Source organism: Zootoca vivipara, chromosome 7 (genome assembly GCF_963506605.1).
Source record: "Zootoca vivipara chromosome 7, rZooViv1.1, whole genome shotgun sequence".
Classification (NCBI taxonomy): Eukaryota; Metazoa; Chordata; class Lepidosauria; order Squamata; family Lacertidae; genus Zootoca; species Zootoca vivipara.
The window spans coordinates 42,000,544-42,026,673 of record NC_083282.1 but is presented as its reverse complement, the minus strand read 5'-3'; the positions used below and the strand labels follow the sequence as shown (position 1 = coordinate 42,026,673).

At 41.3% G+C, this 26,130-nt stretch overlaps 1 protein-coding gene across 1 annotated transcript in view; it reads right to left on the bottom strand.

The window, feature by feature from the left end:
• The window catches only part of BEND5 (BEN domain containing 5), a 730,611-nt gene that overhangs the window by 57,304 nt on the left and 647,177 nt on the right, over nucleotides 1-26,130 (bottom strand). Inside the window, exons 10-11 of the mRNA XM_060276914.1 lie at nucleotides 18,994-19,146; nucleotides 2,348-2,510 (exon numbers count right to left, since the gene is read on the bottom strand). Coding sequence (XP_060132897.1) covers nucleotides 2,348-2,510; nucleotides 18,994-19,146 — 316 coding nt within the window. The remainder of the gene's footprint in view (nucleotides 1-2,347; nucleotides 2,511-18,993; nucleotides 19,147-26,130) is intronic.

The following is a 26,130-nucleotide window of genomic DNA, read 5'->3' as shown; positions in this document are numbered from 1 at the left end:
GGCTAAAATTGCTTTTGACAGCTTAGAGCAGGATTCAGAAGAGGTTGACGACAGAACAAATTTAACACTTGCCATTAGATATAAAACATAATAGAAACTTCTGGCAAACCTTTAGAATATTATAGAATAGTATGAATAAGCAGAAAAGTTGCACATTAATGAGGTTATACAATATACAGCCCTAAAAGGGCAGGGGAGACACAGGTATATAGACATAGTCTTTGATTCTACGGTTATTTTACTTGAAGAAGTTCTTGGAAGGAAAGCTTTCTGTCGCCTCTTCCATCCTGCAGCTACCTGCACCCCTCATAAAACCTCAAAAGTATAGAAGGGCCCCCAGGACAACATGTGATGGGGAACAAAAGACTGATGGGGAAATGGAGGGTTCACCCCAGATCATTCATTTTTTTTTTGAAAAAAGCTTTATTGATTATTACAAATCATTACACAAAACCTACAAAAGAAAAAATGAAGACAAGAAAAACCATCAAAGAAAATCAGCAACAAATAAAAACATGAAAGCTACGAAATGTATATGTGTGTCCCTTCAATTAATCAGCATCTAAAATACAACAGCTAGTTGCCCCCCCTCCCCCACCCCTTTCCCTTCTTCTCAACCTTCACTAAACTGTCTTATCAGTTCTCCTTCTTGTTTATATCTGCACCTTTTGTTTCCTATTCTTACAACATATTCTTTATTTCACTACTCCTCTACCATTTTTTTACCTTCTTTCAACGTTATTTCTTTATTTCTACCTTTTATATCTTATTTCTTTCTCTTTTCTTGTTCTTCTCTCCCTGCCATAATTTCACTTGAGCGTTTAACAATTCTGTACTAGGTTTGGTTTTTCCGCCTGGCACCCAATATAGTCTATAAATAATTTCCAATTTTTCGCACTATCTTCTTCCTTTATTCCCTTTACTTCCTCATATCTTTTGGCCAAATTACAATAATTCATTACTTTGATTTGCCAATCTTCCTTAGTTGGAACCTTTTGAGATTTCCATTCCTTTGCTATTAGTAATCTTGCTGCCGCTGTGGCGTAACTTATCAAGCATCTATCCTGTGGTTTGATATCTTCCCCTAGCATGCCTAGTAAAAAAATTTCCGGTTTTTTCTTAAATGAATATTTCACTATTTTTTTTAATTCCCTATAGATTTCGTCCCAAAACACCCTGATGTGTTTGCATCCCCACCACATATGGATATAGGAGCCTATCTCATTTAGGCATCTCCAGCATTGATTACTGGCACCCGGGTACATCTTTGCCAATTTCTCCGGTGTTAAATGCCACCTATTCTGCATTTTTAGCAAATTTTCTTTTATATCATAGTTGGGTGTAAATTTTGAATCCCTATCCCATAAGCTTTCCCATTTATCCATTGTAATTGTCTTTCCCAAATCTTGACCCCATCTAATCATTGAATTTTTTGTTAGTTCTTCTTCTGTCTCCCATGTCAGTAAGGTTTGGTATAGATTTTTTATATGATTTTCCGTAGATCCCAATAATATTTCCTCTAATTTTGATTTTTCTTTCTCGAATCCGATCTTTTTATCTTGTTGAAACCTTTGGTTTACCTGGAAATACTGCAACCAACTGCTGAAATGATTTTTAACTTCTGCATAATCTTTTAATCTTAATGTTCCTTCTTTTTCTTCTAAAAGGGTTCTATAAGTTGGCCACCTGCCTTCCATATTGCGTCTTTTAACAGCCACAATTTCTAATGGGGATACCCACCAGGGGGTTTTGGGTTCGAAATATCTTCTATATTTCTGCCACACTTTATATATAGATTTTCTTATAATATTATACATAAAAACGTTTTTTTTACTTATTTTATCTCTCAAAAGGTACCAATGCCATCCGGCCCCTATTCCCTCCCCTTCCAAGTCCAACAAATCATTATTTTCCAAGTCCATCCAATCTTTAAGCCATGTCAATGCTGCTGCATCGTGATATAATTCTATATCTGGCAATCCGGCCCCCCTCTCTTTCTATGATCTATCATATCATTCAGAAAGCTCAGATCATTCAGAAAGCTACTCAATTTGGCCTGGTTCTCTTCTCACTCAACAGCTCCCTCTTGTCCCATCCCACATTATTCCCAGATACTCTGGCAAATGTGACACAAATGCTGCAGGGAGAACGAGGAGATGGGAAACGTTCCTCCCATGACTTTTCTGATACTAAATTATCCTAACAGGAACCTTGAAAAGATTATATAACAGTGTGGTTGAGCAAAGAAGGTATTTTTTTGAGCTGTTGTTATTCAAAGTCTTTGCTTACCTTATATTCCCATGTCGTGGTAGAGCGAAAACAAAAACGAAAGCATCACAAAGGATACACGTTTCTTCTGTGTACGGGACTGTAGAAGTAGTCCCTCCAACTATGTAACTGTAGAAGGAGACTTCCAGGGTGTAGCAGTAAGAGGTGTCATCAAGTAGCCCGCCAAGGAACCGGCGGCCTGTCCCTGCCTTAACAGCATCTCGGTTGAAGGAGGTGCTGGACTGTAAGAAAGAGAAGGCGAGAAATCAGCTGGAGCAGGGCTGAGGCCATACTACTGAAACACAACTGGAAAAGTATTTACCAGAAAAAGTCCACGCACATGCAAACCACATATTTGAGTCCATCTAAAGACAACACCAGTGTCCAAGTTGTTCTCGTGTATATGCACGTTACCTCAGTAGAATGAAGAAGCTGCTGTTTGTAAGTTTCCCATAATATGGCGGATATCAAGTAGAGCAGGCATCCCCAGACTACAGTCCACAGGCTGGATACGGCCTGAAGGAAGCAGTTATCCGGCCTGCGGCGCCTCCCGCTGCCCACTCTTACTAGTGTGGTGCGGCTGCCCACCTCCGGGTCGCAGGAGCACCGAAAATAGCTTGCGCGCATGCACAAGCGTCATTTCTGGTGCACTTCCGGGTCGGAGGAGGCCCGTGCACATGTGCACAAGCTATTTCTGGTGCTCCTGCGACCCAGAAATAGTGTGTGCATACGTGTATGGGCGCACGCTCCCAAGCGCTCCCCCGCCCTCCAGCCTGCCACGTGATCGGCGCTGCAGGCACTGGCCCGAACCGGGGTAAGTTTGGAGACCCCTGAAGTAGAGGAAGGAAGCTTTGCCTTGAGAATTCAGCATTTGAGGAAAGGGTTCAGTTCCTTTGCCCCAGCACTTCAGTCTCAATCCAAACCGAATGATGCAATCTGCCTCTGGATACCAGTTGCTGGGGAGAAAATGATTGTGGGCTCCTGCCTTGCTTGGTTGGCTACTGTGAAAACAGGATGCAGGTCTCAATGGGCCTTGGGTTTGATCCAGGAGGGCTCTACTTACATCCAAATCTCTCCCCTGCCCCAAACATCTACTCTTCCCTAAATTTTAAAGAAACAGGAGATGTAATCAGAGATCTCTGTCATCTTATCTAGTTAGGTCTGGTTCTAAAGGGAAAATTCACTAAAACACAGTCCAGTCTATTCAAAACACAATTTTATTCACACATTCACATATCCCATTGTTCTTGGAATGTTCAGATCCCCTCACCCCAATGTACGTATATGTAGACAGGAGGAGCAAGCACTGTATCCCGGGATACTGCAAGTTCAAATCTCACTTCTGTTTTAACACTCGGCATCACCATATAAACTTTAAATAAATTTTATTTTCTCTATGCAGATAAGGAACTCTGGAGGGGCTGTTTCTGCAGATGTTCATACACATCTGGCTCTCTGGACGGGCTTCACTACTCTGAGAGATTGCAAAGATAATTTTTTTTATCCCTGTCCCAGGGCTGCCAGAATCTCTTATGCAGTGCTCTGTGTTCTGCAGGGTGGGACAACATCTTATTTTACAGCTAGAACTGTGGGTGAACTATTTCCACAGAGTAGCCATTTTAATTTACTGCAGCAGCGAAGTCTATTTGTTGGTCAACAAATGTGTGCAACATCTAACCCTTCTTTTCTGCACTCAACCTTGGGCAATGCAGTGTTCCGTCACAAAATCCAGAATGAATTTGTATCCTGCCGTCAAAGTGTAACAGCCACTGGGTGGAGCGAACTCTTTGCCTAGACTGCAGGTGAGCTACTGACAAAGCAATAAAAGACTTCCCATGCCCACCACAATCCCCTGAAGCCAGCTGTCTTTTCAGCCTAGAACATATGCTCATTCACTCCATGCAATACCATGACTGCCAGGAACCAGTACCTGAGAAAATGAGAGTATAAAAATGATTTTTAAAACACACACACACACACACACACACACACACACCCCACTGCTTGATTTCCTTAGCTCCTTCTCCTTGTAACTAGGACTTGAGAGCTAACAGATATGTAGGAATTCATGGCAACTCTTGATAAATGAGGTATACAGGGAGACTGCAGTTCAAAAATACCTGCTGCTCTATCAGCATTTGATATGTTTTAAAGCTTCTCATGTTATAAAAAGGCAAGTCTTGTGGCTAATTAGAAGTAGATGGAACCCAGTTTCCTATTAGCATTAAATGTAGGAAGCTTTAGCTGTTCACTAATCTTTTATGATAGTAACATTCCCACTGTTTTGTGCCAAGCAGTACTCTAATGCATCCTCTCTAATGAGATCCAAAGTACTGATTTTCAGTCTCTGTAGCAGCAGAGTGGACCATCTTAGTATGGAAGAAGGGTCGACAAGTGGAACCTTAAAGAAGAGAAAAGTAGGGCAGGGCTGTAGAAATGGCGAAGGAGCAGAAATAAGAACTATTGGAGAAGAAGGCTTCATTTTAGAAAGGCTTTCACTACCAATTTATGAGGTACACTTACACAAGTAAGTGTAGCAGCTAGGCATTCAGATCACATTATACTTATCTGGTGACAATCTGTTTCCAGGCCTAGTTTGATGGACTGAACCTTTAAAGCAGAAAATGGTTTTGGATCAGACTCTCAGAGCAACTAGCTGCACCCATATGAACCTGAAGTTCAGCATTGGAGGTCCTGCTGTGTCGTCCACTGGTTAGAACTGGCAATGGGATGCATATCACATTCACTGCAGCAATGGCAACTGCAGGTTTGCTCTGCTGGCCATGTATGGCTGGAATCAGTAGAGTCACCACATATTTCTCTACCTTTTGTGGCTGCTAATGGTGAAACTCACCATTTGGAAATCCAAGCCTTAGAGATGTCCAAGTCCAGAGACTATGCATCATATGCATTCATGCTCTTAAAATGTCCATAAGGAAGGAATGCAGATAGAAGATGTAACTGTGAAATTATCACAAATTTGGCATGGAGTAATGCTTCCTTAAAGTAGAGATGCAAATCCATAGTCTCCTGAGAATACTTAACTATAAAAGGCAAGTTCTTAGTCCTTAAGATTGCAGATGAAGTTTCAAAAATAATGTGCCAAATGCTTTCGCCCTAAGTCAGGGATAGGAAAAACTCTGGTCTTCCAAGATGATGTTGGATTCCAACTCCCATTAGTTTTAGCCAGGATTGTCAGTTGTCAGGGGTGATGCATGTTGTAGTTCCATTGTATTCTGGATGTTCCTCACCACTGCCCTAAGTAATACTTCTGTAATGAAATGGCTGCAGTGCCATATGAGAAGCTCCACATTTTATCTTCAACAGAAAACTCTCTCCTATCATCCTAGTTTGATACGACTACCAGCAGCAGCCACACACAAAAACCTCCTGGTGTCAGGAGGACACAGGAGCTTCAGCTGCCTCCCACAGCATTCCTATCCTGGCTCACTCAAATGAAAACATAGGTGAGCCAGGGGAGGGACAGCTGGAGGTCAGCAGCTGCCGAACATTAATCAGATACCCAGGGTGGCTGCATAAAAGGCAAGGTGTGGGAGTGTTTGGATAGAGGTCCCAGGAAATTTATTAATGGTGGAGAACAGACACTGGAAGAGGGAAAAGGGCAAGACCAAGAAATAAATTGAAGTGGCTGCAGTTAGAGTGAGAAAGGAGGGAAATTAAGTCGGGGGTGGGGAGTAACTCCGGTACGGAACAAGTAAGTGAAAATTGCAGAATAGCAAAGGCAGGTAAAGGGAACTGCTACACTACAGACAATCAGACATGGGTACAGGAAACAAAGTTCTACATGTTGGAAATAAAAAATAGTTCAAGCTGTTGTCAGATTGCTTGACAGAGCACAGCTTAGTTTAAAACCTGAGTTGCAGGACCTTGGAAAGCTCCAAGCAAGAAAATTGCACACTTTTTCTCAACAAGACCTAAAAGTCCAAATGAGACCTTTCATACTCCTCTCAGGCTCAGGCTCTGTCTTGGAAATGGATGAGCTGAAAGAGCTTGTCTCCTGACCCAGAACACAGCATTCTATCTCTTCTCCATTAGTTTTTCCTGGTTCCTAGCCTGCCCTTGTGAACTAGCAATGGAGAACTTGGGGCCCCAGGTGGGTAGATGTTCCCTTAGGAACTTCAGGCTCACAGGTTGCAGTCTCTGGGATCCCTGTTCATGGCCGAGAGGCTTGGGCTCAATCTCAGTGTTAGGGCTTGCATCTCAATCTAAACCCTCTGCAACCCTAGCCAGTAGTCCTCTGCCCTCCCCTCTAAATTGGCTGGCTCCTCCCCATGTAGGTGAGAGCCTGAGCCCAGGGCAAAAGCTCAGGGTATGGTCATGAAACAATCTTCTCAAAGCCTTAAGTGTCTGTCTGATAACTGTGGGAGGAGTGTAAGAATTTTGAATGCCCTTTAATCTTGCAAGTGACCAAGACTTCAGGCTGCATGCAACCCTCAGCCTTCAGGACTCTCACCAGGCCACACACCCTACTGGATCTATTCTGTGCCCTCCTTAAGTGTCTTTGCTGTGCTGGAATGTATCACTGAAGTGCTTTCCTGGATGGAGGGGTGCATGTGGAAGCTGCTGTATGGCTGGAGTGTAGCCTCCTCTTAAAAGAGCGGCATATATTGCTCTGTCAAGTACTGTTACCCAGCTGGGAAGGTTGCCCATGATGGAAAGTTGAAAAGGGGTTTGACTCCTGCTTTGAGGGATTTTGCCAGTTGTATGTATCAGACATGGGCCAAACTATTCTTGTGCTATGAAGGATTGTGCACAAACAGAAACATCTCAAAGATATAGCAAGAAAACCTAAGGGTAGAAGCCAATATACACCATTTCCATCTATAGTTCACTACTTTTATATGTTCCCTAAGCAGAACAGAAAACAAAGGATTAGAAAAAATTAAACATTTTATACATCCTATCAGCTCCTTACCAATGCAGGCAAGCAACAGTTAAAAAGTAAGAATTCCCATTACTTCTTTCTTTTGTACTGGGTCTTTTAAGTAGATGGCTCTGAATCATATGTGCAGGAACATGTAGGAGAGCTAATTTTAAGAGAGGATTTTCATTTCAGGCTCAAGGTGCAAACAAACACCAATAAACGCTGCGGGCACACAGATCTAATTGCCCATTGGATCATAGGCAAAACTCACTACATGCAGTCTCACATCATCTTCTGATGAAAGGAGGAATCTTATTCACATTCCATACAGTATAACTGGCGAATGGAGACCCATATGAGATGAAAGACTCAGGTAGGTCAAGCTACTGTTTTGCCACATTTCCAACAGCTGTAATAAGCAGCAGAAGCCTTTTAAAGGAGGCACAGTAAAAATCAGAACACTCTGAAATGGGCACACCATAGGAATATCTAGTTTCCTGCATCAGATTTGATTAAGAGTAAAATCTAACAACCAGACCTACATCATACAAAGACCTTGGACTTTGGGGCATGGAAGTAGAGATGGGTCAGGAAGGCCTCAGACCCCATTGCAATACCCTTTTCATCTCTTCCAATGCCTCCTACCCAGACATACACAAAAAGAGATTACAGTGGTATCTCGGTTTAAGTACACAATTGGTTCCGGAAGTCTGTACTTAACCTGAAGCATACTTAACCTGAAGCGAACTTTCCCATTGAAAGTAATGGAAAGTGGATTAATCCGTTCCAGATGGGTCCGTGGAGTACATAAACTGAAAGTACTCAAACCGAAGCGTACTTAAACCGAGGTATGACTGTATAGGTGGATGCTACATCACCACACAATTAATGCCCTGCTGTGTTTGCAGTGAGTGAAGCAAGATATTCTGCAGCAGTCATTCATCAGGAAATGGAACTGGTTTCCAGGTTGGAAGGTGATAATCTTGGTAGTCATTTCCAGTATTATTTTACCATAGTTTTCTATAGGTCCCTGTTACCTTGGGGGTGAGAAGCAAGATATTGGATATCAGGATCAATAGGATGCATATAATTGCACTGAGAGAACACTTTCCATGTTAGGTGCCTTTCAAGAGGTGCTTTGTTTTTGTTTACTGAGCTAGAGAAGAACTAAAATACTACTATAACAAGCCCAAACTCTTTTGTACAATCAACCCTTGCAAGTTCTGGGGGCAAAAGTACTTTCATCATTCCTCTCATATCAGTAGAACTGCCAAGTTCTCCAGAAACCTCCTCCTGTATAAATATAACAAACACTAGGTCCCTGCTGGTGGTTTTTATGAGTGTAACTTTTACTGGTATGTTTGCTTAGAAAATTGGTTTCTTCCCTAAGCACATGGGATTTCTTCCCCTTGGGCCTTTAAAACAATGTATGTGGACAAGAAGTGGCAAGAAGCAAACAAGAAACAGTTGTGTGGATATTCCTTCCTTTCTGCTATTTTTTGGGGCTACAAATTAATTTGAAGATGGCCCTGTGGCTAACATGAGCAGATTGGTTTAACATCATGTGACAGATTGGTTTCATTTAGCCAGGAATATCCAGAGGGTCCTCATTCCTGAGCAACCAGCATTTGCAGTCTTAAAACACATACAGTTCCCATCCTATTTTTTTGTTTGCCTCCAAAACGAACACCAAAATTCCTATGGCATGTCCAATGTATAGAAATGCATTCCAAAGGAACAAAAAAATAGTTCCATTTGTCTTCTTAGAAAAAAGGGGAATAGGAGAGCTTCTATTGCAGAGCTACTGCAATAAATTTATCTGTTATTTTACATGCAAGCAAAATCCAGTTTTGTGATAATGAGGAAAACAGAGCTGGTTTTAATCCCAGCTATCTCAATTTTAAGTGTCGCTATCAAATCTGCTATGGCAGTGTCAGAGCCAGTACATTGAGAGCAGCCAGGAAAACCAGTATTCAAGATTAAATGATTATTTGGGGCCAAAGAGCAAGTCAGGATACAGGAATACGGTGCTTGGGAAGACCTTGCTGCTCAAGCAAGGCTTTACTGAAACATAAAGAATTTTATACTCCTTCCTCCACATGAAGACCCAGTGGTCAGCTTGAGAATTTGTATCTGTGAATAAGGATGAATGGATTCCAAGAGCTTAAGTCCCATTATTTCAAAAGAGGGATATTTAATTATGTACTTAACTTTCTCTCCCATTGAAATCAATTACAGATATTGCTTTTGGCTAATTCCATGGCTAATTTGAAGCCATGGCAATTCTTCTCTGAAATTTAGGTAGGAGCATGGGAAGTTGTCATATACTGAGGCAGACTGTTGATCCATCTAACTCAGCACTGTTTATTATACAGTACTGGTGAGCAGTGGCTCTCTCGAATTTCAGATGTGGACCTTCCCCAGCCCTGCTTACATATGCTAGGGATTTCTGATAAGGAATTATGTAAATACCTGGATTAGAAAGTGGTGGTATTTCAAAACGAGTGACATTTTCTCAGAAATAATAAATGCCCATAATTGTTAGGGATTCAGAGGATTAATGTACCGGTAAGTAGCCAGAAATAGATCAGCTATGTCAAAGTCTTTCAAGCCTTTGCAAAGTTTTATTCTGCATGGTTTCCATGCAGAATTGCAAGGAATGCAGCACAATAGGCAAAGAGAAGATGTTTGGGAGGATGACTATCCAAGATCCATGACTGGGCAGTAGCAGCTCTAGGCAGCACGATTCTGAGAAAGTACCAGTCAGCTATCCTGGACAAAAGGAAGGTGAGAAAATGCCTGTGGCACAGTTCTACTTTGCCCAACCTGTCCCTTTAAGATTGCTACCCTTAAGCTGGTTGTTGACTGACTTGCTGGTTGTTCATCTGAACTTGGTTGAAAAACTGCAGGAGTCAACACTTGGCCCACTTTGGGTGAAAAGGAAAGGGTCACCAATATGGAGCCTAATCAAGACATCTCAATGATTTCAGCTAGACCTAGCATCCACCTGAGGTGGGTGGATGGATCGGGAATGAAGCCCTCTCTGACTGACTTTGTCCCATTTCCTTTTCCTGGAAAAAGAAGAGTAAATAGGCTTCTCTGATCCCATTGCAAAGAGCACAATTAGTCATCCCCAAGCTCTAATGGCTTCTTGAAATGCTCAGCTGCTTTTGATGACTAATCTGCTAAGTAAAATAAGTGATGCCTAGCAAAGCAGCACACTCCAAATCCAGCTTTAGCTTTATAATATGAATGACATCAGATGCATTGGTAATTAAATCAGCAGATACTAATAAAATCTGGTGACTCAGCCTTTGCACTAGTGACTTCTAACTTTTGTCCTTGGAAATATAAATAAGTAAGGTATGATCATTTACTAAAAAAATGTTTGCAGGTAAAGATTTCAAATTCCTACCTCAGATAGAATGGATGAGAACCATTCTGGTTATAAAGAAAGTAAGGCTGTGTCCAAATTAGCAAACACGCCATATGTCATTTGTTTTGTCCTTCATTTAATTGTCTGCTACTACGGATATACTATTGCCCCCCTCACAAAAATGCCCGGGGTGATCTTGAGATAGAGAATCTAAAGGATGTAATGATGACCACTAACCTGGATGGCTTTGAAAAGGGGGTTGTGTGTTCTTTGTAGGATGGATCCTGAATTCATCAGACTTAGTTTGTGGTAGAAAAAAAATAGCAGATGAAATTAGCAAAAGAGCAGTTCAGGGATTTACAAAGTTGTTCTAAAACTTCCCCAGAGACCCAACTGTTTGGAGGGAGTAGCTTCTTCTTCTTCTTCTTCTTATTTTTTAATTAAAGATTTTCTTGATTTACAAAAGTATGTGCAATGTCTCTCGTAACATTTTTACAGATCAGTTTCATTTGTTGAGACATTGGGAAGAAAAGGGGAAAAGAGGTAGATGGGGAAAAGATGGTGGGGGTGGGGTCATGTGATGGTGTTTCTATTTTATTTACTGTATGTGGTTTTTTTTGTCATCGTCGCTTGTGCAGGTTCTCTGCTGTGCTTGTGTTCCTTTGGTGGTGAGAAATGAAGGAGGTGGCCTAGGGTATGATTGTTCATTTGTGATTGGCTGTGGTGGTCTTTGTTTCGTGTGTGAGTGGGGGTGGGTGGGTTAGCCATATTGATTTGTATGTCGTTGGTGGATTTTGTCATTTTCTTGTTGGGCTGTGTATGTGATAAAGGGGAGCCATACTTGGGTGAAGCCGTCTTCTTCTATTTGTCCCTGTGTCAGTTTCAGCTTATTGGTTAATTTTGGAGGGAGTAGCTTCTGACGAAGCACATCCCTAGACAGAACAGCCATTTTCCCACTGATAGAAGAATGCCCCATTTTATTTATAAGAATCACCCAAGGCAGCAATAGCTGTATCTGGGACTCACCATATCAAACATATAGATGGAGCATTTTCACAACCAGATATTTAGAGTATCACCAATGGGAATAAGCTCCTTATGCATGAAATACATTCCACAATATATTAATGCTATTTTTTCCCAGCCTAATTAAAGTAAACCATTCAAGTGACCATCTTCAGGATGTTGTTTTTGAAGCGGAAGACCAGGATTTGCCTGAGCTTCAGTCATGCAGAGTGCTGAAAGAAATCCCTTTGAGTGTAGACTCACAGATAGCATGTAAAATCCAGACAAATGATTGCTTTGCCAGTGATTCCCATTTTGCAGCAAACAGGTTATTAGTGTGGGACTCTGCACAAGGAGCCTGCATTCAAAAAGCCTGTTCATTATTAATGGAATATGAGCTTTTGACATCAAAGGGGATCCATTATGTATGCTAAACGGTGGTGTGGGAGAAAAGAAGGACCTGCATTTCAAGTCCTCTCGGTGCTTTTGTCCCTTGTAAATCAATCAAGCTTGACAGATACTTTAAGGAGAGTAATCTTTTCAATGATACTGTCAATGGCTAACATAATGGAACATTGTCTTGATGCTGTGTGAAGACATGAAGCTAGTCAATTACAGACAACACTTCATGCAGCCGCCAGCTTTCACTTGAAGCAATTCTAGAGAAGTATTCTAATCCTTACAAATGTCTGCTGTAGCATACAATGTAAATGAGACCTCCTGAAGCTTCAGAAAAATAATTAGCTACAACAGTGGCCCATTCCCACACTTCTCAAACATGGGCATGATAACGTTTACTGTGCAGTTTCCAGTCCTTCTGGAGTGCTCAGTGCCTGCTGTGTATTTATATACACAGCTTTCTAATTGTCACCGCTTTGTTCCTCACACCCACAAAGGCTTATACCGAGTGTGTCATATCTGCACATATCTCTTAACAAAGAAATCCTGGTAGCCTGGCCAACTGTATTCCCTGCTGTTCCTACCACTATAGCTCAAGACACTAGAGCTTGTTTATTTAGAAAGAGTCGAGAAAGTCACAAGATTGAACGGACCTCAACGTGACGATGGTTTCTGACACTAAGGCACTAAGAGTTCTTTTTTAAAAGACACACCTCCGAGTACAACAGAAGAAATGTGAGCTGCCAGTTTAAAAATGTGGATCAACAAGACAGTTTGGGGCCTGCTATTTTATCCAGCGATAACTGGCATTTGAGTCTTGTTCCAAGTGAATTCCTCCCTGTACAAGGTCACACACCAAAACTGCTGAGTCAGTGTGAGAAGCTGTGAGCCAGCAGCTCCCAGAATAATCTCAAATATGCTGGCTGCCAGCATGTGCTGAAGCCTGCCAGTTGCCTCTGGAAGTGACCTGGAGCAGGAGGCAAACAATGTTTATTTGATTGTTGGCAGCTACTTTCTCTCTTCCTAAAAGGCTTCTCTCCTCTCAAAACAACAACAACAACCATCACCACCAAATAACAAGCATATGCACCCTCCCTTCCAAAATAGAATTAATTTAGTTTATATTTTATACAATATGAAAAGATACATAGTAGCAGCAGTTTAACAATTCAAGCTTGGCATATAATAACAGTCTTAAAGGGTTGAGTAAGTTGTCCCAGATAGTCCTGAACCAAATGGTGACCTAGGCAAAGGAGAATTTTTGGCTCCCACTCCATTTGTTCAAGTTTTTAAAAACTTGCATTTTATTTTTTACATTTGTAGCCTAGTTCATTATTTCAATGCACAATCTGCAAGCCTGTTTTATCTTTGTCATATAAGGCAATGTGTTTGCCTGCACTGATTTGATCACAATCAGTCATATGCACATAATTTGGTAAATTTGCACAAGACTAAAATACAGCAATATTGTTAATGCAATATTGGCCACACAGACTGGCAGCTTTACAAGTAAATATGAAAGCACAGGATTAGAACTGCAGAACATGGGTAGCCTTTTTGTAAAACCCACCATCTCCCTTGGGCTAAGTTCATGATGAAAACCTCCCTCTCTAGAGCTGCTATTTGCCCCATGTTGCATCATTATTTAAGTGTCCCTTGTTCAAACTCCCACCCTCAATGGCACCACCTTCCTTCTACCCCCCCAAAGGCACCATAGCTGCTATTTAAAAGTTTAAAACCAGACACACTAATCACACTACTGACTTCACGTCTATTTGGACCCTTTAAAAGACCAAGATGCTTTATTTTTCTGTTTCTGATTGGGACTGGGGATCCCGCTTCCCAATCATAACTACACTAGAATTCTGGATTCCTCCATCATTTTCTAAGATCCTGACTCAGGGTAGGCCATGCCATCAAAAGAATCAAAGAGGTTTGATCTCTGGACAATTAAATTGCGGCTTTAATGTGCATACATCCCCCCACCCAAAAATACCCCCCATTTTGATACTGAGAAGAAAAATGACCTAGCTGCATTTTAAGCCAGTGATGTCAATCACAGACACAACTTCCTGCATTGAATAAAAGGTGGGAGCACTACAGGACAGGGCATAATGTTGGCTGCATCTTTTGCCTTATACTTCCCTGCTTGGGTGCCTGAGAGCCCATTCCTGCCACTCACCACCTGGCCCAGGGCAGGGCCTGGCAGGCCTCATAAGGACAGTTGTCGCTGCTACTGTTGCTGCCCAAGAGAACTCAGAACAGCGCAGAGTTCTTTTAAAAATGTTTTTTAAATTTCTTTTTTACCTTTTAAAATTCTTTTTGGTGTGGGGGGTGGGATGGATGTTTAGTCGGGTTTGGGAATTTCTTTAATTTTGGTATGTTTGTAAGTTTTACTGTTTTTGGTTTGTATTGTTTTATTGTGTTTTGTTTTTTGTTTTTAAATAGGTTCTACTTTGTTCTTAAGGGGAGGGGTCAGGGCTGCCTGGGAGTGGGTCCCAGCCAACAAAATGGCTGGGGCAGGTTCCACCGGGGGGGGGGGATTCACTGGGACAACTGATCTTGGTGATCACGGGTAGGAGGAGTTACACTAAGACCAGACCATGTCATTACCGAGGAGGCAGCTTTAGTCATTGTTTGAGGAATATCCCTGCCTCCAGGTCTGGTCTTGACTGGACGGATACTGGAATCAGCAAGGGATACCCACACGACCTGAAGGTGTTGCTGTGCAATGCCAGGTCAATGATTCATAAGACCACTGCCATCCATGACTTGATCGTGGATGGAGGACTTGACCTGGCATGTGTAACAGAGACTTGGTTGGATGAAGCAGATGGCCCTGTCCTTGCTGCTGCTTGTCCACCAGGTTTCTCTTACGCACAGCAGCCCAGGCCTTGTGGGCGGGGAGGGGGGGTTGCAGTGATTTTTAGGAAGTCATTAGTTTGCACCAGGCATCCTATTGGGAAGACCCAGTTCTTTGAGTGCATGTTCTGGAAGTTGGGCAGTAGGGGCAGTACAGGATTCCTTTTGGTGTACTGACCTCCCCGCTGCACCAAGGATTCCCTGCCCGAGAAGGTTCAGGTCATGGCAGATGTTCTCCTAGAGACACCTAGTTTGGTTGTCCTAGGGGATTTTAACATCCATGCCGACACAACCTTACAAGGGGCCACTCAGGACTTCGTGGAAAGCATGGCCACCATGGGGCTGTCTGGTTCAACTCATAGCCGCAGACATGCCTTGGATCTGGTGTTCACCTCTATGGATGTTGGTGATCTGAAACTAAGTAAAAGCGAAACTAAAGAAGTGCCATGGTCAGATCACTACCTGGTGCAACTGGACTTCTCCACAACCCTTTCCCTCTGCAGGGAGGTGGGACCGTTTCGGATGGTCCACCCCCACCACTTAATGGATCCAAATGGTTTCCAGGGGATGCTTTATCCCATGTTGATGGCCTTTCAGCTGGTTCCCTGGATAGAGCTCAATGTCGAGCCTACCAAGTGGTAGTAGCGACAGCGAAGAAGACTTTCTTCACCGCCTCTATTGCATCTGCAGAATACAGCAGCAGGAGACTCTTACAGGTGGTTCGCAATTTAGCGGAACTACCTGCTCCATCGGGGCCCAATACGGGCCACATGATCTCCTGCAATGATTTTTGCAGATAAAGTCACTCAGATTCGGGAAGAGGTAGACTCTACTGTGGGAGCAGGGCTGGGGCGGGAGAGTGCTAGAGTCCTGTCTAGTCAAGTTGCAGGGGATCAATTCTAATCTGTTACCTCCGAGGATGTGGACAGGCTGCTTGGATGAGTGAAACCAACCACCTGTCTCCTTGATCCTTGCTCATCCTGGCTTATAAAAGCTAGCCGTGAAGGGCTGGGTGAAGGGCTTTGCGGGGTGGTAAATGCTTCTCTCTGTGAGGGAGCCTTCCCAGACCCACTGAAAGAGGCTGTTATTAAACCGCTTCTTTAAAAAACATCTTTAGATGCAGCCAATATGGCCAACTATCACCCAGTCTCAAATCTTCCATTCTTGGGCAAGGTGATTGAGTGAGTGGTTGCTGAACAACTCCAGGCACGCCTGGAAGAAGCGGACCGTTTGGATCCCTTCCAGTTGGGATTCAGGCTTCATCATGGGACTGAAACTGCCTTGGTCGCACTGGTTGATGATCTCTGGCGGGCTAGGGACAAGACAAGACAGAAGTACTGTTTTGGGGGGACAGGAGGAGGGCAGGTGTAGAGGACTCCCTGGTCCTGAATGGGGTAACTGTGCCCCTGAAGGACCAAGTGTGCAGCCTGGGGGTCATTTTGGACTCACAGCTGTCCATGGAGGCGCAGGTCAATTCTGTGTCCAGGGCAGCTGTTTATCAACTCCTTCTGGTATGCAGGCTGAGACTGTCTCGCCAGAGTGGTGCATGCTCTAGTTATCTCTCGCTTGGACTACTGCAATACACTCTATGTGGGGCTACCTTTGAAGGTGACCTGGAAACTACAACTAATCTGGAATGCAGCAGCTAGACTGGTGACTGGGAGCAGCTGCCGAGACCACATAACACCGGTCTTGAAAGACCTATATTGGCTCCCAGTACGTTTTTGAGCACAATTCAAAGTGTTGGTGCTGACCTTTAAAGCCCTAAACGGCCTTGATCCAGTATACCTGAAGGAGCGTTTCCACCCCCATCGTTCTGCCCAGACACTGAGGTCCCGAGCCGAGAGCCTTCTGGCAGTTCCCTTGCTGCAAGAAGCCAATTTACAGGGAACCAGGCAGAGGGCCTTCTTGGTAGTGGCGCCCGCCCTGTGGAACATCCTCCCACCAGATGTCAAAGAGGAAAACAACTATCAGACTTTTAGAAGACATCTGAAGGCAGCCCTGTTTAGGGAAGCTTTTAATGTTTAATAGACTATTATATTTTAATATTATGTTGGAAGCTGCCCAGATGGGCGGGGTATGAATAATAAGTTGTTGTTGTTGTTGTTGTTGTTGTTGTTGTTGTTGTTGTTGTTGTTGTTGTTGTTGTTGTTGTTATATTTCCTAGAGACTTAGAAAAATGGAATTGGAATTTGGGCCAGGTAATGATCCAGGATTCATGGGAAATCCATCCCAGTGGGCCCTATGGCAACCTTAGCACTGTAGTGAAAGCATTTCCCAGCAGCAAGACCTTAAGCTATTAGTAACATACTGAAGATCTTGACCTCAAAAGTGGGTTTGACACTTTTGACCCCTGGACACTTTCTGCAGATATATACTCAAGCACTGTCACCAAATCCAAGTGCATGTCTTACCTTAGCTTGCTTATCAGTTCTGCATTGCAATGTTTTCTTTTTCTTTCTTTTTGGCCAATTTTTATTAAGTGAAACCATGAGATGCAAACAATTTCTATACTGTGAGGTGGGGAAAACCCTTCAGGCTAGCATTATTGCTAGTAGACAAATGGGACTCGCTGTTGATTGCTTTGTTTCCAATATGCAGACTCAGCTGCTTTAAGTTGTTTCTGTGCTGGAAAAGCCAGGGAGGCCCTTTATCGCATACTCCCTCTTCTTGCACCTTCACAATATGGGTTATTAAGATGATATTGGCTGTGACTGGAATAATGCAAGATTAAATACAACTCAGCAGCTGAAACATCCATTGATAGCATATTCTGGCTGGCTGGCCTCAGAAAAAAATTAAGCATTGAGGAGAAAGGAAAAGGGGAAAAAATAAAGGCCAGGTCAGGTTGTGGGGCGTGGAGTGGGTAGACGTGTGGGGAGAGAAATATCTGTCCAATATAGCATTTAAGGGATACAACATAACATCCCATTTTGACAAACAAACAAAAGTTCTTGTATCAAGTACATTTTTCAATTAACCACCTTGCTGGATCAGACCACTGTTCCATCTAGGTAAAGGTAAAGGGACCCCTGACCATTAGGTCCAGTCATGACCGACTCTGGGGTTGCGGCACTCATCTCGCGTTATTGGCTGAGGGAGCCGGCATACAGCTTCCAGGTCATGTGGCCAGCATGACAAAGCCGCTTCTGGTGAACCAGAGCAGCACACGGAAACGCCATTTACCTTCCCGCCAGAGCGGTACCTATTTATCTACTTGCATTTTGACGTGCTTCCGAACTGCTAGGTTGGCAGGAGCTGGGACTGAGCAATGGGAGCTCACCCCATCGTGGGGATTCGAACAGCTGACCTTCTGATCGGCAAGCCCTAGGCTCTGTAGTTTAACCCACAGCGCCACCCGCGTCCCATTCTATCTAGTTCAGCACAATATTTCCAAAAGTCACTTGCCATGTCTCTGGCAGCTCACAGCCTACCCCTGAAGTCTGACTCCTGGTAGTCAATGATAAGCTATATTGCCTCTGAACATGGCAGTTCCATTGAGGGCAAAAATCTATTCTAACTCTGTCCTCTGCCATCAGTCCCAGCCAGCATGACCCAAGGGTCAGCAATGAGAGTTCTGGTCTAGCAACATCTGAAGGCAGTGCCGAATTTACGTATAAGCTAAACAAGCTATAGCTTAGGGCCCCACTCTCTTGGGGGCCCGCCAAAAAAAATTAAAGGGGAAAAAAGCTGGATGTACATTTCCAAAATATAAGATAAAAAACAAATTACTTTGATAGAATACATAGTTTCTTATATGCAAATAGCTTTAGATACCTATTAGGTCCATAAATTACCATATAGAAAAACCAGTGGCAATTTGTTGTTGGCAAAGGACAGCTGGACATATAAAGGGCCCCATTACTTTCAATAGCTTAGGACCTCATCAAACCTAAATCCGGCCCTGTCTGAAGTCACATGTTCCTCACCCGTCTCATAAACCCAGTATGCAGTCAGTTGCAAATGTGACCAAGCTCTAGTGGTTGTGAGAATGCTGCCACAACAAAAGTGAATCTAGCAAGTAGCAGCAACACACACATATCTCAGCCATCATGGCTTGTATGGAGCACGGGCTGCCTGAAGACTCTGGCACTGCCAAAGGCAGAATGAGTTGTATGAATAGACACCTATTTAATAATACAAAAAAAATGAAGGGAAGGGGGAGGAAATACAGTAAAAGAGAGAGAGAGTTGCTTACAAAGGAGAAGTCTTCAGCATTCTGGCAGAGTAGCTTGGGGAAAATAGCCTGTCTCTGAAATCTTTCCTCGTCTTCAAAAATGTTCCCATACATAAAGCCATTCATCATCGTGGAGTGAGCATGGATGTCGATATAGAATTCCAGGGTAACTTTCTGTATTGAAAATATATACATGCACACAAAAGATAAATTGAAAACATATTTCAAAAGGGAACTCAGCTATAAAAGCAACAATGTCATCCCCGAAAATCAAAACATATAGCAGTAGGAAGTGTTGTGCCAGAATGAAGACAGTGTACCAATTAGGGCTGCTTCAGGTCTTTCCCAAAGTGGCACACACATCCCTAAAGCTGACATTCCTGTGCAGATGTTTCTCTTTGAGATGCTCGCACATCTCGGCCCACTCTTGAATGGAAATTTTCCACTCATCCATATGGAAATTGCTGGTTTTACCTAGACCTAAAGATCTGAACTGAAGAGAAAAAGAAGTATTCAGTTTACATCTATGTAAGAAATGAGAATGGTGGAGTTCATTGATTATCCATGCTAAAAACAATTACAAACAGTCTACAGGTTATTTCATACAATCATTTTTTCAGGAAAAAGTCACTACGGGTGATACATCATTATAAAGCTTCTGTACATTTGTACCTATAAGTGTTTCCTTGTGTAGTGAATGCTTGTAGGAATTTGTCACCTCATGGTGACATTTCCTTATACAAAAGACATTCTGAGCACTTGAAAAGGTGAAATCTGGTAGACGGGCATGTAGAGAGAGTGAGAAAAATATTTTAGGCTGTAATCCTATACCCGCAGTGCTCACCTGGGAGTAAGCCTCATTAAACTCAATGGGACTTATTTCTGAGTAGACATGTTATAGGATCGCACTGTCAATTTTATTTTATTTTTTTTTTTTTAAATAATTTTTATTCAATTTCCAATTTATCCGATTAAAATAATAAAAAAAAAAACATTCTTTTATACACAACATTATAAATTTTCATCTAACATTTTGCTCTGCCGAGCTACGACTTCCCCCCCTCCCTTCATGCGGGTTTCTTGTTTACTACATTTTTGCAGTTCCTTTTTGACTGTTTGGTCAATTCATAGGATTTATTTCAATCCTGCAAGTGTTTTTAAAGATCTACAGTTTTTCTCCATATAATCCACATATTTACTCCAGTCTTTTTGAAACCTTGTCTCCCCCTGGTCGCGGATCTTGCAAGTCATCCTTGCGAGTTCAGCATAGTCCATCATTTTAATCTGCCACTCCTCAATCGTAGGAATTTCTTGTAATTTCCATTTTTGGGCTAACAAAGTCCTAGCCGCGGTTGTCGCATACATAAACAATACTTGATCTTCTTTTCTAATCTCTCCTCCCATTATTCCTAGTAAAAATGCTTCAGGTTTTTTTGGGAAAGTATATCTAAACATCTTTTTCAACTCATTATATAACATCTCCCAAAATCTTTTTACCTTATCGCATGTCCACCACATATGATAAAATTCACCATCTCTCTCTTTACATTTCCAGCAAGTTTTGTCACTCATTCTATACATTTTGGCTAATTTAACTGGTGTTAAATACCATCTGTACATCATCTTATACACATTTTCTTTCAAAGCAGTACATGCTGTAAATCTCAACGTTTGAGTCCATAATTTCAACCACGCGTCATAATCAATATTGTGCCCAAAATCTTTTGCCCACTTGATCATCACTTCTTTTGTCAACTCATCCTTCGTATACCATTCTAATAACAAATTGTACATTTTTGACAGAAGCTTTGTTTTGCCTTCTAGCACTTCTATTTGGAATTTGGACCTTTTATCCTCAAAACCTATTTTCCTGTCTTCCCTAAGAACATCATTTATTTGATGGTATTGAATCCATCCTGTTAAAACTCCTTTAATTTCTTCATAGGGTTTAAGTCTCCATCCTTTATCAGTTCTTATCAAAATTTCCTCATAAGTGGCCCACCTCCCCTCCATATTTACTTTCTTCACTGTTAATACCTCTGCTGGTGAAACCCACCATGGTTTTTTGGTCTCTAACAGCATTTTATTTCTTTCCCACACCTCGTACAGAGATCTTCTTATCACATGATTGGTAAACCCAGTATGAGACTTCTTTTTGTCATAACATAAATATGCATGCCACCCAAATCTATTGTTAAAACCTTCCAAATCTAGCAGGTCAGTATTTTTCAACGTTATCCACTCTTTAATCCAACACATACAAGACGCTTCATAATAAAGTCTTAAATCTGGCAGGGAGAAACCACCTCTTTCTTTTCTGTCTACCAAGATTTTATGTTTTATTCTAGGTTTTTTCCCCTGCCAGAGAAATCTTGACAAAATCTTTTGCCATTCTTGAAATTGTCTTGTACCCTTCACCACAGGTATAGTTTGAAATAAGAATAACATTTTAGGTAAGATATTCATCTTAATTGCTGCTATTCTTCCTAAGAATGACATGTTCATATTAGTCCATCTTTCCAGGTCTTTCTTTATTTCTCTCCATACTGGTTCATAATTATCACTATATAAATTAATGTTCTTTGCTGTCATCCATATTCCAAGGTATTTTACTTTTTTTGCCACATCAAACCCATATTTTAGATGTAACTCTTGCTTTTCCTCTTTCGTCATATTCATTGCCATCACCTTTGTTTTCTGTCTATTTAATTTAAATCCTGCTAATTGTCCAAATTTCTCAATTTCTTCTATAGCCGCTGCAACACTTTCATTAGGATTTTCTAGAGTTAAGACCAAATCATCCGCGAAGGCTTTCACTTTAAATTGCTTTGCACCTACTTTAATTCCTCTAATAGTTGGAAGATCTCTTAATCTATTCAGTAGTACTTCCAGGACCATGATGAATAATAAAGGGGATAAGGGACACCCCTGTCTAGTTCCTTTTGTGATGTTAAAATATTCCGTTAATGTGTTATTAATTATCAATCTTGCTTTTTGTTCTGAATATATTGCCTCAATCCCATTCAAAAAAGAATCTTTGCCAACCATTGATTCCAGATTTTTCTTCATAAACTGCCAAGATATATTATCAAATGCTTTCTCTGCATCCACAAACATTAATACTGCTGGCTTATCTATCTTGGTTTCCAGATATTCTATTACATCTATTATATGTCTGACGTTGTCCTTTAACTGTCTACCAGGAAGAAAACCAGCTTGATCCTTATATATCATTTCCTTCAAAACTTCTTTCAATCTCTTGGACATAATGTCTGCAAACAGCTTATAATCGTTGTTCAATAAAGAAATTGGTCTATAATTTCTGACTTCTAATCCATCCGCTCCTGGTTTTGGAATCAATGTAATATACGCTTCCTTCCATGTATTTGGGATCTTTCCTCCTGCAAGAATATCATTCATCACTTCTTCTAAAATCGGTATCAGCTGTCCGTTTAAAACTTTATAATATTTTGCTGATAATCCATCTGGTCCTGGGGCTTTTCCTACTTTCATTCTCGATATTGCCTGGTGTACTTCTTGCCTTGTTATCCTATTATTGAGTTTCTTTCTTTCCTCTTCTGGGATTTGTTTCAATCCATGTTTGCTTAAATAATCACTGATCTTCTTCTCCTCTTCTTTCTTTTTACAATACAACTCTTTGTAAAACTTTTGAAAGGCTTTCTTTATTTCCTTTGGCTCCTCAGTCACTTTTCCTTCCATATTTATCTTCACTATCATATTTTGATTTTGACGTTTCCTTAATTGCCATGCCAATAATTTTCCTGTTTTGTTCGCTGATTCAAAATTTTTTTGTCTCATCTGCTTTATTTTCCATTCTATCTCCTGACTGATCAACATAGAGATCGCACTGTCAATTTTATAAGCTACAGTGAAGATTCTGAAGGCCTTGGAAATCCTTGTCATTAAGAAGCAGGATATGTACCATATAAATAATGAATAAAACACATTAAGAGTATAAATCAAAAACATGGGAAAGAAGATTAAAATTGATGGTTAAAATCAATGCAGTATTAAAAGGGTAAGCCTGCCATCTTGATTCAAAATGGCATCCAATTGTATCCAACCACAGGTGAAAACCTGCACCTTGATCCCTGGAACCATCATCAAATGCCGTTTTGAAAGCTTCAGTCCACTACCTTGAATCCAAATGGTGTTGTTGTTTCCAACATTAGATGAATCTCGGGAACCATTGTGCAAAATTTGCTCACAGTATATCAAGAGGTGTCCAAATGCATACTGAACAAAAACTTTCCAAAATATACACCTCTAGGTGTTTTGAATTACAATTCCCATCATCCTTGACAATTGGCCATGTTGACCAATGGGAGCTGGTCTGTATGGTACCAGGTTGGGGAAGGCTGTCTTAGAGTATATTTTCAATGCTTTGTAAGCTGTAGCTAGAACTCCATTAGAAGAGTGAAAATCGACCAACAATCAAATAACCTTTCACTATTCTTCTCATTACACAGTAGCCCAACCCCTCTCAGTAACATGGCCAACTTTGCACTAGTAATTACCTCTTAGAGGTTCAGTTGCCAGGCAGCTCTGCCTGTTAGGAGAATGGCATTTTAGTTTCACACGTGTTCTTTTTTTATGAGTCACATTTGATGATGATAAAAAAATGAAACATCCTTCCCATTCATTTGCCCCGCAATGGAGTCATTGTTAATGTAACACAAATATTCGTAGCAGAAAGATTCTCTTTGTTTGGAACTACAAAGAAGTCTTCCTGGCCTTATAATGGCCAGCACTTGCAGAGTTATTCTACTGCTACACTTCAGCTTTCCACTTCATTTTGCTGGTATTCATTGTGTCACGGAATATGACTATGGAGGGCTGTTTTGGATTAAGTTGAATTAAGGTACTTACTCTATTTTTTTCAAAGAAAACAACAATCTCACTTCATAAAGCAATTGTTTCTTGTATAAATTCATCTGGAATAGAAGGCATCCATGATACAAAAGGAAATAAAGGCTACAGCAATGTTACTCAAAATGGAGGGCACAAGATCCAATGGCATTTCAGCTACATTTGTCTGCTGCCAAAGTTAATCACAGGGATTACTCTCTGGTTTATAGACTTTCATGGGTGGGGAAGGACCCAACAAGCTCAAAACCTGTTAAATGCCATATTCAATCATGCCACAGTAATGAAGAATTAAGTCTTTATGGCGAAGGATGAAGATAGCAGAGAAGAAAATATGGCAGTGGTTTATACAAAGCATGGTGATTTGCCAGGCCTAATGATCACAAAGGATTGGTAACCCTGTTCCAAGGTCCACGAATGCCCTTCTGTTCATGGAAATGTCACTGATCAGGTGACATGAATGAAAGGTGCCTTTCCTTCTACAGTACTCTGTGTATCCCAATTTGCTCCAGTTGTTTGGAGGACTCTGCAGAATTGAAAAGGATATGTGTGGGGGTGACAGAGGAAGTTGCATGGGAAAGGGAAATTCGTTAGTATCCCCTCCTTTCACCTTTCATTCACTGATCCCTCCATTGGTTCCGACAGCCTTTCAGAAATGAAGGACACCTCTGGATACGACACAATATCTTTGTGAATGTGCCTTGACATTGGGCTGTTGATATATATGGAATATTAATGATAATCTCCAAACAAATGAAACTGAGTAACATGGCCCAAAGTCAAGGGTATGTTGGCTCAAAGGGGCTTCCAGGCAGAGCTTAATATCCCCAAAGGCTGATTCAGATACTCTAAACAGGTTATCAGCAAAGGATTCTTAAATGTTTTTACTCTTTAGATTTAGCTCAGAAACGATAGATCTGGATTAAATGCAGAGGGGAATGTGGCTAGCATTTTGGTGCTGATGGCATTGCGTGGATGCTGTGAAGGATTTGCATGCATAAGCAGCAGCGATCCTATAATAAAAACCCCTCCTCAAAGCACCCTAAATCAAAATACCATGTCTTAATTGGCTCATGAAATGTAACCTCAATTGCCAAGTTGCAAATTGTCCCTTTAACCCAGGCATCCCCAAACTTCGGCCCTCCAGATGTTTTGGACTACAATTCCCATCTTCCCTGACCATTGGTCCTGCTAGCTAGGGATCATGGGAGTTGTAGGCCAAAACATCTGGAGGGCCGCAGTTTGGGGATGCCTGCTTTAACCCAATCTAAGCAACAGGAAATGAAACCACCATGGTATGTCCTGCACCCCGCCCCTTCCTGCCTCTTGCACTGAGTGGCAGGTGTGTACTCTCACAGCTTAAAGATTGCTAGACCACATTTCATGGACAGACACAATTTTGCTGATAATTATGCTATTTTTAAAAAAAGTTTTAGAGTTCTCCAGCACTTGAAGAAACATTACTTGCCAAAATCATACTGCCTGGAGCTTTCTGTAACTAAAAGCCAAAAATATGTGGAAGCAAATCAAAGTGTGAAGCTTTGAATTTAAAATCAACCAACAAATGATGATAGAAAACACTATGCAATATTTAACGATAATAACAATACCTTACAGGTATTATCAAGATAAAGTAAACATTGGTTGCATAGATGTTCCATATTTCCTAGATAATTAAAGGTATATTTCATTTCATTATTATAAGTCAGTTTTTCCCCAAGCCAAAGTCTCTTTGAGCATGTCTGTTCTAATAACTATTCTCAACCAAAGGAGGATGGGGATCAAGAATTAAATATCGAAGGCAGCAATCTAGAAACAACAACAAAAATGTTGAATTTTGAGATGTTACAAAACCCAATAATCATCCTTCATACTTTCCCAACCTTTCCTTGTGCATTCCATGTAGTATTGGAGGAAAGTATGTTCCTCCATTTTCCTGCATTTTCATTTCATAATCTTGATGACTTTGGAAGACCATTAATTAAACAGCCCAAGGAAAAATGATATGAACAGCCTGGGCTGCTAGGACCACAGTTGATATCCCAATGCAATTATGATTCTTAAGCACAGAGATTTCTTTTTTTTAAAAAAAAATCAATAAAAGCTATAAAACAAAAAGGGATAAATGTGTATTTAGCCCCAAACACAAGTCACTGGAGAGGAAAGCAATGTAGGGAAAAGGTAGTGCTGTAAACCAGCTGTCACTTCAATATAGATTTTATTAATTTTCTGCTATAACCCTGAAATAAGAAGGAATTGAAGGGCTTCCTT